Below are 17,472 nucleotides of genomic sequence, written 5' to 3' on the forward strand. Positions count from 1 at the left end.
TGTACATTTGTGATCATCACAAGGAAGAAACAGAGACCTCCCACCCCCAGGCTGGCAGAAGAAAATGCTGAAAGCAAAGTCTATTGTCCTTGTGTCTACTGGAGTTTCTTGTATTTGTCCTTGTGTCCCCTCAGTGCAGAAGTGGTCATTTCACAAATGCATTTGGGCAGTGTGTCCTAACAGACATTAGATGAGGTGCCAAGTTGCAGAAGACTGCATTTGTGTTCTTTGCTCTCCCCCTACTTGAAAAATTACTTCTCCTCATGACACCTTTTATGAGCTGTTTTAATTAAACCCTCCCAAGGAGTTTATTATCCTCATTATTCTGTATACAAGGTTCAGTCATCTTTTGCAATTACTTTTCTGTTCTAGATACACAGAATTGAATTTAATGATATTTAATGATGAGACAAATTAGCCCATCTTCGTTGTTGAGATTAAATGGATAATTCAGTATTGCCTAAGCGATGCCTGTCCAGGCCAAAGAACATTAGAAATAATGAAAGCTTCCCCCAGCTTTGGAATTGCATCTTGATTACCACATGCTTTTCAACAACAGATTTTATTCATCATCATTATTATTATTATCCCTGTAATTTGCATGAGGTTGCTGTCCAGCCCTGCACTCACCTCCTAATTCTGCGTGCTGTCATGTAATTGTCAAGTTTTGTCCCAGAGGTAGTTGTACCTTAGTGACAAGTGTGTTTATTGGACCTTCCAGTACAAAAGGCATTGTGTAAATAAAAGAAAAAAGGAATAACCTTCTTTTTTTCCTTGTCATATGGTGACTATCAGAAGCAAGGGAGGCTATTATCTTCACACCCAAGCATGGTTCTGAGGCACTGGTATTAATAAAACTTCCTTTGATTTTTGCTTGAAGTAAATATGCCAAGAGATGTGAGAATCAGGGGATTTGGCAAGATAGACTCGTCGTCTCTTAGAGAGAGATGGTTTGCTATTATTATTTCCCCCCCGGGGCACAGCATCTTTGCGTCACCACTAACAGCTGCATTTCACCAGCGTTCCAGAAGGGGATCATGGGCTGCTCTGAGTAGGACAGCATCTGAGCAGATGTCACCAGAGAAAATGTTAAGAAGCTGCGCATCAGAAAGCATTAGGAAAGAAATGTCTGTCTGGGACAATCTATATATATCTGCATGGCAATCTCTAGAAATAGGTCTATATCTATAGATAGCTGTATATACAGATACACACGCCTAAATAAACACCCATGTGCGTGTACACATACATATATATGTGTCCATGTATGTTTGTTTAGGTGTGTAGCTTTCTCATTTTAGCCACTATGGGATAATTATAATATTGACCAAAGTAGCACACAGAGAGCCCCTAAGAAGGTTTGTGTCTTTTGCTGCCTTTTCCTGAATCATGTAGCTGGGATTATTTCACACAGAGCAGCAAGGAAACCACTTTCTGAAATTAGCAAATTATGCTAAAGCCATCAGAGCCGGGAGAATTAACAGCTCATAACTGCCCAGTGAGCAATTGCTCTCAGGCTGTTTTCTAAGGGAAAATTAGCACTGCTGAAGGATGCTGGAGTGTCAGCCCAGAAGATTGATGTCCTCTCTTCATCCAGGGCAGCAAGTAGGCTGCAGCTAGCTGCTGGAGTGTGTTTTTCCAAATACTTTGCAGGTAGCATAAATCTTGCTATGAAGAACAATTTCTCAGGCATGATCTGTAGAAGGCAACTGTTTGGGGAGCATAGAAAGGAGTTTCATGGGAAAGTGTCCTAGTAGCATGCCATGGGAAGATAAGATGGTTTTCTTTGGGCTGTTTTCCAGACTCTCATATTCTTCTTTGACGATAACCCTTCACTGGTGCAGCAGAGACCATGAGAAATCTTGTTATTTCCCAAGAAACAACCCCCTTCCCAAAAGCTATGCATGGACATCCTCCATTCCAATTGCATTCTTGCTCTCCAGAAAGTCTCGCTGCCTCTGAATAGATAGGCTGAGAGCTGTGTCTCCCCAGCCCAGCACCCTGGCCTGGCATCTCTGTTCCATTTATTTTCTTTTCAGTGTTTAGAAAGAGACGGGAAGACAAGGGAAGGAAGGGGAACAGATTGGGCAGTGTTCGCCCTTTGAGGAAGGCGGTGTGGTTAAACACCAGCTGTTTGTCTGTCTGCTGTGTTTCATGTCACTGAGCCACAGGCTGTTGAACGTCAGGAGAGGGTATTCACTGCTACCAATCACTCAATGGATCATTGGATAGTATATATAAACACAGGCACATATATATACACATATGTATTTATATAGAGATATTTGTTTTGTTCTGACACTTTTCCCTAGATTTCAGTTCCTGAGGAACAATAGGACAAACACATTTTATGTATAGGTATATTTATCAAAACCCATCTGGACACCTACCTGTACAACCTACTGTAGGAAACCTGCTTTAGCAGGGGGGTTGGACTCAATGATCTTTAGTGGTCCGTTCCAACACCTGCAATCCTGTGATTCTGTGATTCCACGATTCTCTGATTTGTTCTGTTCTGAAACTTTTTCCAGAAGATAGGGACCTTTGGCCCAGGCTGGTCATTGTCCTTGGAGCTTTCTTAGATTCCTCTAACAAGAGAATTCAGGGTGGCCTTTTTTCTCGAAGCTTGTCTTTAGGGCACAGCTGGGAAGATCTGATGGGCTCTGGCACTAGGATGCAGCTTTTGAGGCAATATCTCTCCGAAAAGCATAGTAATACTTTGACTATGGACCCCTTCCCCTTCACACAGCCAGCCAATGGCCAAGGATCACCTATGGCCATTTTTATGTTCACCCTTTAAGACATTATCAGGATTAATGACATATTTTGCTCAGTAAGCAGAAATTCCCTTCATTTCCACCTCCCCAAAAATAACACTAAAGCCAGAAGCATCTTTTTAAAAGAAAAAATTCAGACAAACTCATCCTGTTTTCAGGGATGATCTTAAGGGTAAATGTGACATGTACTGAAATCATGAGGAAGAGGAATATGTGCCAGCAACTTGGGAGGTTAGCTGAGCTTAGAAACCACCAACCCAGCAAGATGGACCATCATAAGATCTAACCTCAGCCCACCAATCCCATCTTCATCTGCTACTGCTTGTTTATATTATGGTGGTTTCACTGCTCCCAGAGAAATCAGTGAGGCCTCAGGAATCCATCACATACCAAACACAATAGGAAAGGCACAGCATGGTCCAGGGCTGCTTTATCTAAACTCCGTAGTTCTAACCAAAGATCCTGTGTGCCTGGCCTTTGTTCTTGGAGCTCTCTGGGGTCCCTTTAGAAGCCAATAACTTCATGTAACCTCAAACTGATGGCATAAAATGTGTTCATACATTGTGTACTGAATTACAGAGATGAAATGCCATCAAAGTGTCGACCATTCATGTCACAAAAGATGGATAGATGTGATAGTGTGTGTAGGAATAAAAATAAAAATACTTAGGTGTAGGTAACTGAATCTGAAGACCTTTCTTTGTTGCCTATCAGGTGAACACAGGCCCTTGACACAGTTGGAGGCACATTTACACAGCTAAATTCAGGTGTCTTGGTATGAGACTCCTACCCCAGTCCCTACTGGGATTTTAGGGAGCTGAGGTGCCTGACAGCTCTGTGGATGAGGGCAAGAGAATTATGTAGCAAAACATCATGCTCCACCCAGAGGTTTTCTTCAGGCTTTGGAAAACAGTGATTTTTTGCAAATATTTTTTTCTCCCTGTCATTAGGCTTTTTAAGTGACATCTTCTATTAAACAAAAATGAATGTAAAAACAAACAAATAAATAAATAAAAATACAAGAAATTCAGTGTCTAGAGATAGTGGCAGAGGCTTCCTGGCATTTCTTATCATTCAGAACAGTAAAATGCTGCCCCTGCTAATTTCAGACATGTCATTAGCAATGTCTGAATCAGCACCTTTCACAAAGTCTGCAGATACTTGATCTGGGAAGTCCTTACGTATTTTTCTGTCCTAACACACTAGTAATCCCACCCTTCAGCACAATCTACCAACCCCTCAGAAGACCACTGGATCTATTTCAGCTTTGCAGCAGAAATGTTGCAGTCTTGCGTTATCTCACTTAGGAGGGGGGAAGCAGAAAGTTGGATATGAGGCACAATAAAATGATATTCGGAATGTAGCTTGCCACCAGTCACCAAGGTGATAAATCATACAATCACAGAGATATAGATTCAGGTTTCTCAGTCTGTGCCAATCACCCTTGTGTCTCCCTGCGTCACTGGAAGGAAACAGGACACACAAACATCAAAGCCCTGAAGGCTTTGTCCAGCAGCTGAAACATAGGCTATGCTCATGTCTGGGGTCAAATGAAATGTCTTGAAGTGTGAGAGACATTTGCATGATGATGGCATATACAGTATGGGGTTACAGGAAACTCATTTGCTTCTGTAAAAGCAGCTTGAAGCCAGATAGGACATTTATGTGTCTGAAATGATGGGACACATGAAAGGATGACAGAATTGAGACCTGAGATTGACAAAGACTTATCTGAGACTTGAATGGATAGGAACCATTATCTGTCTGGAGACGAGGAGTCTCAGGGCTGACCTTATTGCTCTCTACAGCTCCCTAAAAGAAGGTTGTGGTGAGGTAGGGGTCAGCCTCTGCTCCCAGGTAACACAAATAATAGGACAAGAGGTGATGACCTCACATTGTGCCAAAGGAGGTTCAGGTTGGACATTAGGAACAATTTCTTCTCAGAAAGAGTGGTAATGCACTGGCACAGGCTGCCAGGGAGGTGGTGGGGTCACCGTCCCTGGAGGTGTTCAAGGAATGTGGAGATGTGACACTGAGGGATGTGATCAGTGGGCAAGGTGGGATGGGTTGGGGTTGGACTTGGTGATCTCAGAGGTCTTTTACAACCGTAATGATTCTGTGATTCTATGAATGAGCATGGTGGATGGACTTGGTGATTAATTGCATGCTTTTTTGATGAATTGCAGCACAAAATACCTCTTTCTTCCAGCTCACTGGACCTCAGGTGGCCAGAACTGATTGAGCCACCCACACGATAGCTATCTAAAATCAAACCAGGAGACCACATCCACTATGAGAAACTCCATGTATTCATACTAAAAGTTGAGGGAGCACAAGTATTCTTTACAGAGACTGTCCTACACTGGCTGCAATGCAAGCCATGCACAGCCATGGTTTTGCAATGGATGGGGCCCTAAAGCTCCATGCCTGGTTCTCTGATGTAGCTCTGAGCTCTGTGGAGGAAAACAGTTTTCCTCTGGGTTCAGATCAATGCAAATTACCTCTCCATTGGTGGAAGCGGACAAATTAGGAGTCAGGTTAAGCCCTGAGCTCTGCATGAAAATCTAACAGCCAACTGCTCCGAGGGTCACACACCTGGAAGATTTCCAAACCACAGGGAGAGGGGAATGCAAAGACCTTTGTGGGAGGGGGCATATGCAGCCTGTGGATGCCGGTGGTGGCTTGGTTTCGTTTATTTGGTTTCGTTGTTGGGTTTTTTTTTTTCCATGCACTTTCTGAGTTCACATAGAAGCCATCTCCATCCCTGTTTTCTTTCCTCTTCTCCCAAAGTCATTAGGCTGTAGTGAAGTTCCTACCTTGAGGTCAGGCTGGAGGAAAGCTGAGATGCAAAAGGGAGCAGAGAGGAAGTCTCCCACCATACCAGCAGGGAGGGAGAAAGGAAGATCTTGTTACAGGTCTAGCACTCAATGCATCTGAAATAGAACTTATGCCTTTCGTGGTTCGTCGGTCGCTGAGTTATGGCTGGAGTGAGGTGGGGAGGGAAGGAGCAGGTGGGCTGGTTCACTGCAGACAGATTAGTTCACCTGGAGATACAAGATGGATGGCTGTGGTCTGGTGGAGCTTTGTAATACATGGAGAAAGCATGGGGGAAAGGAAGGGCTCATAGGCTGTATGGTGCCTGAGAGAACCACAGACCATGACCTAGGGAGGAAGGGTGGTGCTTGACTTGATGGGAAGTCATTTCACTAACGCCAAAGGCAACTCAGCCACAGCAGAGCACTTTATCCTGTCCAAATCCCTCTAGGAGCAACTGTGAGCGGCTCAGCAATGAGAACACCTTCAAAGTATTCATTTGGGAAGTAGAAAGGAGGAAGATTAGATCCATCTCACACTTCCCCCAACACTATCTCATCCCAGTAAGATATGGGATGGAGTAGGCAGGCACCGAAGTTCAAGGACAGCAGCTGTGAAACTGATGTTCCCTAATCTTGCTATTATATTGTGAATTTTACAACATTTTGTTAATAATCCAAACCACCGTCATCACAGATCTTGAGGGGGGTTTTGTGTCCTTCTGGTTTCTTTAGTTTCTTTCCAGCTTCTCCATTTTCAATGTGCATGCATCAACAGTTGAAATAGTGAAAGATTACAGCAGGAGTCAAATTAAATGGCATTGGTTGAAGTGTCACACCTTTTAAAACAGCATATAACAGAGTGGCAAGGCCACACTTCTGAAGGCTGGGTTGCCATTTCCAACACATTGGTGGATTAACAGTGACAGTCAGTGTGTATTCAGGGTAGGTTTACCAGAGACATCAAGTGGAACTCCTGCAGCAGGATGGTCTACTGGAGAGCACACTGTCTGGAGCCTATGGAAGTAATGTCCTTGGCTTGGCCATGCGTGACTTTTGTGGTCTTCTGTGAATTATTTGATCTTCCATTCATCTTAGCTTGAAAAAGTGGTTTCTCAGACCATGAAGGTGGTTGTTTCAGCTGGCAGATGACTCAATGTTTTGTTACCTGGAGGACCTTTCCTGATTCAGCATTTCAGTTTCCACAGCTGGGACCTCCCTTGAGCAAGGAGATGAGTGAGACCTGGAATTGCCCTTTTTTTCCCCCTGGGTAAATCCAGGTCTCCATTCCCAAGGACAAGCACTCCTGGAAACTAGTAAGCAGGAGCTGCCCTCTCAAAGGTCAATCTCAGCATTTTGGGAAACCTTCTGAGGCTTTCCCCAAGGACCTAAACACCCCATCCAAAGATCAGCCTTCCCTGGAGGATCCCTGTTGTGACCCTGGGTGAGATGTGCAGCACCTACGTCTGCAAGCAGGCAGAGCAGCGTGCATGCATGCACGCATGTGTATGTCTTGGCAGTTCTGACTCGACATCCTTTCAAAAAGAGGCCCTGTGGTTAATCAGAGGAATTAACCACAGCCTCCGAAAATGTTCTGCCAGCCAATCAGCAAGCCCTTCCCAAGGACATTGCTGCTACAATGGTGCCGTTGTCCGATAGGAACGTGGATCTTTCCGGTTGAATTTCTGAATGGGGCTCAAGGATGCTTTTGTTCAGCTGGGCGTAGTAACACCTCAGAATTTCCAAATGACCAAGAATCCAAAACTTGGAGTAAGGGTTTTTTTTTTTTAACTTTCACCATGGAGGCAAATGTTTTCCAGTTCAAAGAAGACCCCAGTTTGGTAGCTGGAAAAGTGCACCAGGCCTTGAAGGGAACAAGTTATTATAATATTTTTTTTTTCCTAAAACTCTTTAGCCTGCTCATATTCACTTTTTAGTGCCTACTGTCCCCACATATACATATATACATGTGCACACATCCACACTAGATTAATATTGGCAAGCACACCACTCTACCAATGGAAACCGCAAAGAAACATTCACATATCTGGGGATTCTGATGTAATAGGGCTGAGGTTTTGCATTCCAGGACAGCACTGCTAGCCTCAAATCAAAATCAGAGCTGTCATTCAGAACCCAGTGTTACGAATGTTATTGCAGCCCAGCGGGTGGGGTGAGGGAAAGGCGGGGGTTGGAGGAGGAGGGAGTGAGGAGAAAGATGCTGAATTGGTCGGTTTCTTCGAAGTTTATTTCTGAGTTCAGATGATGAAAGGCAGTACAAGCCAGGATGGGGGCAAGCACTTTAACCCTTTTCAGGCAGATATGTTAAATAATCCTCATGCTAAGACACGTGCCCCAGCTACAGAATAAAGAAAAACATCTCAAAACCTAATGAAAAGCTGAGGGTTTCTAGGCCTAACTCTAAAACATAAAGGGCCAAGGCAGCTAACACTGCAGAATTAATGGCTATGAGTTCTCCTGTGAACAGGACCATTTCCAATGGGATTTTGGCAAGCTGAAGTTGCGTCTGCATTGGATAACCATAGTCATAGGGTGCTTTAGATTAAAAACAACAAAAAAATACAAATGGAATTGATTTCTTCTCACACCCCTGAGCCAAAATATGCCCTCCCCATGTTTTCCATGGTAAGCTGACACTCCACCAGCCTGGCCATCAGTCAGTCAGCAATAGTATGGCACAGCCCTACAGCTAAATTTTGCTGTTTCAGCAAAAAATCCTAGGTCAGTGGGCATTTTATCTGGGCAAAAATTGCCAAGTGATCTCTGGATTTGGCTGAGAGTTTGTAAGGCGCTTTGGGTTCCTTTGGGATGAAAATGCTGCAAAACTCCCACCTTCATCACTATTCCATTGCAAAAATCACAGCTCCTCCCAGCCATTAGGAAAGAGAAATTCCACTTTCCAAGCTGCTCTAATGTCCAAAAGATGACATCAAGTGTGATTGCCCAAGGTTTCCCAAGCCCAGAGATCTGCACCCCAACAGGTACAATAGCCTGAATCTCTGTACTGCTACAGTGGATGTGTTATCATACAGGAGGACGCGTTCTAATGTGACGCTATTTTTTCCATCATTTGTACTGCAGGAGGTCTTTGATCGCCTCTATTTGATTTATACTGTTGGATACTCCATCTCTCTGGGATCCCTCACAGTTGCTGTCCTTATCCTGGGATACTTCAGGTAGGCGGCTCTGTTTTTACCTAAGCGAGTTGTCGCTGGACTAGAAAAGCCTTGGGCTTTCCTAAAGGATAAAACTGGGATGGCATGTGCTTCTTCAGCAAGTCACAAAGGGTTGCAACTCTGCTTTGGGCTGTGTTAGTCCCACTTAGGGCAAACTTCTGGGGGATGAGGGGAGGGATATTTGAACTTATTCCCCTTGTCTGCAATGGACTTTTCTAGATCAGCTTTATAACAAAAGGAAAGGGAAACACCTCCAGGAAGAGACTTGCCTCACTTGGAACACCATGAAGTTTTCTGTTCCTAAATATCCCTAGAGTTAGGTGGGTAATTTTTAGGTGGCTAAGGTTTCATAAGGGAAATGCCACTCTGAACCCAAACATTATTAAAGGAGGGACCAGTTGAAGGGAATCCTGGCCACATAAAAGTCTTGGACAGTCCTCCAGTCTCCCCATTCTGCTCCTGTACCTAGGGAGCTAGAAATGACCACTCGCTCTTCTGCCTGCCCTCTCCACTGTCCAGGGGATGTAAGTCCCTACATACTGTTTTGAACCTGCACCATCCAGCCCATTAAGCTGGCTTTTGCATGATTTTTGCTGTCATCATGACTAGAGGTGGGATGAAAAGTCTCACTAACAGAGACTTTTGGATGCCCCATCCCTGGCTGGATGGGGCCCTGGGCAACCTGATCTGGTGCCTGATTTAATGGCTGGCAACCCTGCCTATAGCAGGAGGTTGGAACTGGATGATCTTTGAGGTTCCTTCCAACCCAAACTATTCTATGATTCTGTGAATCTATGGTTCACAGCAAAAATTTGTCCTTTGGGCACTCATATCCGATGAGCAGGGCCCTGACCCCTAGAGCCCAGTGCCACAAGCCCCACATTTTCCTCCCTTTGGCTGCTGGCAGTCACTTCTCATAGCAGACAGCAGGACCCAGACAGCAGCTGCAAAGGGAAATTCTCCATGCAGCAAACAGCCACGTGGTGTCGGCAGATGAACCTGGCAGCTAACATTGTGTGAGCATAGGCTAAACCCCAGGGACATACCACCAGGTATAAAATGTGTGCCCTTTGGCTCTGTGCATGCTCAGACCTCTCTGTAGTGAGCAAAAGGAGACTAGAAGGGTTGGCTCGGATAGCAGAGCATCCCAATGCCTGAGTCTGTGAAATGCACAAGGTAGAGGGGGCTGCAGACTCCTCCTGGAGGCATGATCCCAAAACCCGGCCATACCCCACTAAGGCCACCAACCTCCTGCCCTCTCAACTTTTTCTCTTTTTCCATTTTCTGTACAGCGCTGGCAAGAAAAATAAAAAATTTAATGTCCATGTATGCATGAGTGCTCCTAGCTTCAAGAGGCATCACTTTGTCACCTCCCAGCCCAAACTAGACAGGTGGAGAATCTTTGCCCCAAGGATCAGAGCAGAGGCCAAACCAGACTTTATTCCAGTTAAGATATAATCCAGAGTTTCACTGACTACATTTCAAATGCAGGGAGCAAAGCCCATCAGCATTTATACCTCAACAATTCCACTTGGCTTAATTTGGACTATAATAGTACAGGAGATAACTGTTATTACTGTGACAAGCTCTCCCAAAAGAGAAAATAACATGTATTTTATTTGTGCAATCATATTTGTGTTTCTGATGTTAGAGCTGGGGATTTAAGAGGGTATGAATCCATTCACCGATTTGTGCTCACTCTTCTCCCTAAAGGCAAGATCACTGTTTCTAAAACACACTTTACGGATCTGTGTCCAATTCACTTCTTACCATCCAGCTTTTCCCCCAAAAGGATCTTAAAGCGCTTTACAATCAGCATTTGTGGGATTGTTCACCTGCAGCTGCAATGCAGCCATTGCTGGGGTGGAGCCCCAAAACTGTTCAGCGTGTCCAACCAGTGGATAGTGTCTCCAATGGCAATCAGAGGAAACAGCCCAGCACAACATAGATGCTAATCCCAGGATGGAATTTGGCATGGGCACAAAAAAAAAAAAGCAGTCCACGCTACAAGAAAGTCTGCAAGGTTTTTATTGTCCACAAGCTCTGTAGTATTTGTAGCCCATTTCCTCCACACAAAATGCAGATAGGTAAGTGTGGAGTCTTTATGTGCAGATTTAACTCTATGAGAGGAGTGGAGTTCTTGGAGGAGCCTCCTGTGAGAGGGACAGAGATACATGCTTTAGTATCAGTGAGAGCTGTGCACGTATCCTGCCTGCTGCCTGTACATCTGGGAAAACAGCTACGTGTCTGATGCACACTTATGGCACATGCACTGGAACACTGTGCACACGCTGCACACAAGGATGCTCATGCCCTGCACACTACACAACTGATGTTGGCTCACTGCATCCTCTAGCTGTAGACTCACAGCACGCAGCCTACTGCATGCATCCTCACCACCTGGGCCCAATACAAGCAAAATGCATCTTTGTTTCTTGCCAAAAGTTCCTAGTGAGAAACAAGAGCTTTGCCCCATCCCTGGAGGTGTGCATGGCTGGTTTGGATGGGGCCCTGGGCAGCCTGATCTGGTGGGGAGCAACCAGCCCATAGCAGGGGGATGGAACTGGATGGGCTTTAACGTCCCTTCCAAACCAACCATTGTATGATTCTATGAGATGAGTATAGGTACCGTGGTGTCCTAATGCAAAGTCAGTGGTATGGGGCTCTCAAGAAGCAGAGGTGATCCTCAATCTGTCCAACACATAGGCTAATCTACTCCAACTCTTCTCTTTCCTCCATGCCAGGCGTTTGCACTGCACTAGAAACTACATCCACATGCACCTGTTTGTCTCCTTCATGTTGAGAGCCGTGAGCATCTTCGTGAAGGATGCGGTCTTGTACTCCGGGTCAGCTTTGGAGGAGATGGAGAGGATCTCTGAGGAAGACCTGAAATCCATTACTGAAGCACCTCCAGCAGATAAGTCACAGTTTGTGAGTATCACCAGAGCAGCCTCATACCTCTGTCCTTTCTGCCCAGTGCCTCACCCCTTTCAGCAAGGTGTGGGACCATCACTTATTTTTACTGCAGTGGGTATTTGGCTCATTTTCCACTTGGAGCTCCTCTGAGTACAAACCATAGAGGCAATACTGTGCTGTAATGTGCTGTAACATCTGTACCATCAAACTAACACCCAGGGCATAGCACAGGTTGCCCAGAGAGACGGTGGATGCCCTGTCCCTGGAGACACCCAAGGTCAGGCTGGAAGGGGCTTTGAGCACCTGATGGAGCTGTAGATGTCCCTGTGCACTGCAGGGGAACTGGACCAGACAGCCTTTAAGGGTCCCTTCCAACACGAATTATTCTATGATTCTGGGTGCCTTGGAAGACTTTTGACCCTAATTCCAGGGCTGGAGTGGAGATATCTTGTGAGGAAGAAAGTCAGTAGTAGTCAGTCACCTCCATCTAACCACAACTGGTTGATCCTGTTACTACTTATCCCTTCCATCTCCGATAAAAGAATTTTTAGAAGAGTCAGTGGAGGGTTTGCCCACGATCTCAAGAGAAAGGTTAGGATTCATCTGCATAAAAGCAGTCGTCTGCAAATGACACATCTTCATTCACTCTTGTCACCTCAGGTTCCCTCTGTGGTCAAAGGAAATCATATCAACACAAACAATAAAGAGCACGATTCATCACATCCCATAGTAAAAATTTAAGTGAGGTCAGGTGAACTTGACTCTGGAAGTACTTGTGTATCTTTCCTGTACAGAAGGCTCAGATGGAGACATCTGCATTGTCCATGTGGTTGTTGGGATGAAGCCTGTCCTCAGATTTCAGCACTGTCCCCACCTGCTGAAGCTGCCTGCTCCCCTCGTCTCTGGTCTCACCATAGATCTCCCATGACTGATCCTTGCTATCCACAAACTGCTGGATGCTACAGAGACGGGGGAGATTTTTATTAACATCAAATGTTAACTTCAATGCACAAAAATAATTAAAAAGAAATTGGAGCTAGCTCAAACACACTAGGAGAGCATCTCCATCAATGGGACATCGCTGCTCACAACACTAGTTTTTATCCTGTGTATCCATTTGGCTTCGTAAGTGTGTTTCACAGCCCATGCTGCTACCAGAGACCTGGCTACAAACAGCCCTATTGTCTGGTGTTTGTTCAGTGGCAGTAATCACAGCAGTTGTTCCATGGCAGTCGGCACTGACTGCTTCTCCAAAGACAGCTGTCATGCCACAGGCCCCTCCAGGGAGCTGTGCCTGTTGACTCCATGTTAGGATGCACACCTCATTCTGGAAACAGCCAACTGAGATAAGCTTCTGTGACAAAGAGCCCTTGACACTCACATGGCCAGTTGTGCTCAGCTTTGGGGCCTCCCTCCAAATTGCTTCAGGTTATCTTGCTGATAACCTGAAGAGATCATGACAAAGTCAGCACCTGCAATGTTTGCTAGCGTGCGCACGAGTCCCCTGAAATGGAAATTTGTAGCGTGTTTTCTTCTCACTTCAGAAATCCATTTCATTAGTTTGACCACTCTCTGGTCAGAGTGCTCAGTGCACTTCAATGCATTCTCTTTGTGAAAAGAATGTATAATATTTCTCTGCATTGTTCTCTGTTTCTCCTTGGGCTGGAATAGTTATTAGGGATATTAGCAATTCAGTAGCATTTTCCATTCTGGTGAATTGAGAGGCAAACAAGTGATGAAGGCAACAATCAATACATTTATTTTATTTCCAAAGGGAAACTTCCCAAAGGAGTGGAAGCTTTGCAGTTATTGTCTGACACCCTCTGTGTGTGGGTAGATAATGACTTTTAATGACTACAGAAGTTATTGTTAAGACTCGATGGGAATTTTTTTTTAATTGATCTTCATTCTGTTCCATCTCACTTTTTCCCACATTTGCAAGAGAAGGAGTTATGTGTCCCTTTGTACCAGTTAACCACATGCCGCATCCTCACTTTGCAGACTTTCTCTAATTGAAGTGAGAAATGTTGGAACAAGGGTAGTTTTGCCCCACTGCCAAAAGGGCAGGGGAGCATTGAATTGCAGTCAGAGTTTTCCTCTCACTTAAGCAAAGGATTGTAGTTCAGTGTGAGGTGAGAGGCCAGCTAACATTCTCATTAAAAATCAGGGACCTGCTAGGTTTCCCACCTTGTAATTCAGATCTGTGCAGAAAATGCCTTGATATTTGGGGTGAAATCCCTCCATGGGTTCTGGAGGGAGTCACACTTCCAGGTAATGGTGGGCCCAGGTGTGGTGACTTGCACCAGCTCACCCAGCCCAAGGTGACTTGGCCACAGTCCTTTCGTTAACCTGGCCAAGAGTCATAGGAAAAGGATAAAGCATAGAAATTTTAGGAAGTGGGTGAGCCTCTAATCTCTGGGTTTGGGGAAGAGTGTCAGTTCACTATCCACCCGCATGTATCCCAGCCCTTCTACACCTCCCTGCTGACCTAGAATCATAGAATCATTGAATATCCCAAGTTGGAAGGGATGCATGAGGATCATTGAGTCCAGTTCCTGGCTACACACAGGACTACCCAAAAATCAGACCATACGTCTGAGAGTGCCATCTAGATGCTTCTTGAGGACTGCATATTGAGGACATGGTGTCAGGCTGAAGAGAAACTTTCTTCTCAGTTGTTCATCTCTTCCTGCGCTTATGCCCTACCCCCTAGTAAAAACTCTGCTAGAGAATGTTCTGATTTATTTCTTCCTTTCTCCTTGCTTCTCAGCCCATCTTGACAAATATGGATCTATGTAGAACCAGAATTTCACACCATGTCTCTAGCATAACCCCATCTTTCTGTGGTCGTTGCAGGTGGGTTGTAAAGTAGCGGTTACCTTCTTCCTCTACTTCCTGGCAACCAATTACTACTGGATTCTGGTGGAAGGGCTCTATCTCCACAGCCTCATCTTCATGGCATTTTTCTCAGAGAAGAAGTATCTTTGGGGATTCACGTTATTTGGCTGGGGTAAGTAGAGATGGTGGCTCTTGCAAGGGCATGTGAGCTCTGTCATGAGTCTTTTATCACTTCTAAATTGTGGTATTCACACAGTGGTACTTCCACAATCTCTGGAAGGATCACTCAGGTCTTGGAGGCATCTTACTGTCTTTCCAGGGCAACAAATGTATGCATGTGAGCTGCTTTTAGTGCACTCCCTGAGTTATCCCAGGCTCTGCCAAGTGCCTCCCGCTGAGAAAACAGCATTGAGCTGGAGAGGCTGGAAAGTTGCATGAAGCTGTGAGCATCTGCTCCCAGCAGCAGAGCCCAGCTCCAGTTTCCTACCTCTGATCTCAGAGGCTGTAAAAAGCTCCTGAGGATTTGCGTATGCTGGAACACCAGTGGAAGCCTGCAATTTGTGGGGAAACCCTTTTTTTCCTTTTTTCTTTCAACCCAGGCGTCTTTTCATGGAGTAAGGAGAAAGGGGTGGGATGTGGGTGCAGGGGGGGTGCTCGTTAGTGGAAGGCATTGTGGGGCACAGGCATTTCAGATGAAAATGTGCTTTTTGTTCACTTCTGGCATAAGCTTTAGCTTGCAAAGAGTTACGAGGTGTGGGTAGGCTGAGGACAATAAAAACACTGCCCACCATTTTCTGAAGCATGTGGGCTGGAAGGGAGAACAGGAAACATATTAGATGATCCTGATGGACATAGCTACAAATGATGGGGTGTGAGTCTACCATGGAGCTTACGGCAGGAAAAACCTCCTCAGAGATACCCATAGTTACCTCTAAACTAAATGGCCCAGGGCTACTTCCCAACTTCAGGCTCCAAAATGCGCCTGGCCACATCCTGACTACATTCTAGGACAAGAGAAGTGTGTGTGCTACACCATGCCCATGCCAGGGCATGACTTCTTCCAGAAGAAAATCCAAACTTTTGAGTGCTGAATGAACTGTGGCATACCTAAAAATGTGGGCAAACCGAGGCATAGGTATCCACAGCCTGAGAACGTAGGAAGAAATGGTAGGTATATTACATGGAGAAATATTAGAAAGGGCTCCAGGAAATGAAAGGCAGGATGCTATTTCGTTTTGGCACCATATATAACAGCGAAGCTCCAAGCAAGCCAGATGGTGGTGCAAATCTGAGTTTAGGGAGAATGGCACTTTTTTGCTTTGTGAGTTGGACTAGATAACCTTTAAAGGTCCCTTCCAACTCAAACGATTCTATGAACATGCAAGTGATTCACCAGCCTTTCTCCTTCCCCAAAAGCTCCTTGCTAACCTCTTATTTGTAGGCCAGAAACGACCAGTGCTGCCTCATAATAAAGATGGGAGGCATAATGTCAGTCCAGAGTGGGCATCCATCTCTTGGACAAAGCTGAGTCCTATCCAGTCTGTAGGCTGGTGGGGAAGTTAATAAATAGAGAGATTTGGGAGACAGGGCATTTCTTACCTCATCTGCTCTGAGACAGAGAATACTCTTTTTTAAGACAAAACAAACAAACAAACAAAACCCCGCATCCTCTTCCAAACCTTCAAGCTACATAAAAATCACTTCTCAGAAAACATCGCTGCGCAGTACAGAGAAGACTTGGAGAAGCAATTCCCCAGAGCAAATTCTGGAAGACAGGGAAGCAGCTGAAAAATAATGCCATATGTTTAACAAGAAAAACCAACTTGATGCTGCTCATAACGCAGCCAAAGGAAAACAGCCTAACAGGCATGGGTTCCTCTCATTAATTCTTCCAGCCACTGCCAGAGTATAATCATTTTATCAGAGCGACCACAAAGCTGAAGTCACACCTGTCACAACACCAATCATCTGTGTGCTTCCAAAAGGTTGAGGTTGCTTCATTTAAATTCCTCTGGAATGAGAACATAGGATCCCTCCCGTTGCATTTGTTTTTGCTTTGTTTTGATTAGCATGATAATGTACACACACACACCCGCACAGACGTATTGCTTTGATAGCTTTTGGGCACTGGAAAGGGCAACCCAATCCAAGAGCCACTGGAGTCAGTGGAAAAACTCCAGTTCCCTGCAGCGGGCACTGGATCCTGCCCATACCACAGCAGTGAAGGACAAGGAATCAGCGATAAATAATTATGACATTCCACATAGGTATAGAAAAGACATTTGCCCCAAAACTGGGATTTTATTTTTATTTTATTTTATTTGCTTGTGCAACAATAAACAAGGGAGGATTTATCCTGCTTGGAAATTTCCAAGGTGAGGGGATGAAAAGATTGCCCTACAACAGCTTATTTCCAGTCTACAGCGGAAACCAGAACGTATAGTTGGTCTGTGATGCCAGACCCAAAGGCTTTAGTAGGGTCTTTTCAGTTCACATCCTCGCTGGCACAAAGGAGCACGGCTCCCTTCGTGCAGTTGCAAAGGAGGCACCAATGGCAGAAAGGAATGTGTTTCTTGCCAGCACCCAACAAAAATAAATAAATAATGGTATTATGGGCAACAATAAATTCCCCAGCAGTCTTCAAGTTCCATGCAGCTGTTTTATGAAGGAAGTCTAAGAAGCATGACCAATAGCCAGAAAGCCCAAGCTGACTCCGCTGGCATTTTTCCTTCACACCACGTTAATTCCTCCGGCTGGACGGCATTGGCTTTCAGCTACAGTGCAAGTGAGTGTTGCAGGGAGACCTGAACAAGACCAACAGATCCATGGGCTGTTCTTAGAGGTACTCTGGTCCAAAAACTCATGACCATAGAATAACAGAATTGTTAAGGTTGGAAAAGACCTCTAAGATTACCAAGTCCAACCCCAACC

General features: G+C 45.1%; 1 protein-coding gene across 1 annotated transcript in view; it reads left to right on the forward strand.

Annotated features, from left to right (window-relative positions):
- The window catches only part of PTH1R (parathyroid hormone 1 receptor), a 114,192-nt gene that overhangs the window by 72,924 nt on the left and 23,796 nt on the right, over positions 1 to 17,472 (forward strand). The window contains exons 5-7 of the mRNA XM_021387552.1: positions 8,693 to 8,787; positions 11,532 to 11,718; positions 14,560 to 14,713. Coding sequence (XP_021243227.1) covers positions 8,693 to 8,787; positions 11,532 to 11,718; positions 14,560 to 14,713 — 436 coding nt within the window. The remainder of the gene's footprint in view (positions 1 to 8,692; positions 8,788 to 11,531; positions 11,719 to 14,559; positions 14,714 to 17,472) is intronic.

Source organism: Numida meleagris, chromosome 2 (assembly GCF_002078875.1).
Source record: "Numida meleagris isolate 19003 breed g44 Domestic line chromosome 2, NumMel1.0, whole genome shotgun sequence".
NCBI lineage: Eukaryota > Metazoa > Chordata > Aves > Galliformes > Numididae > Numida > Numida meleagris.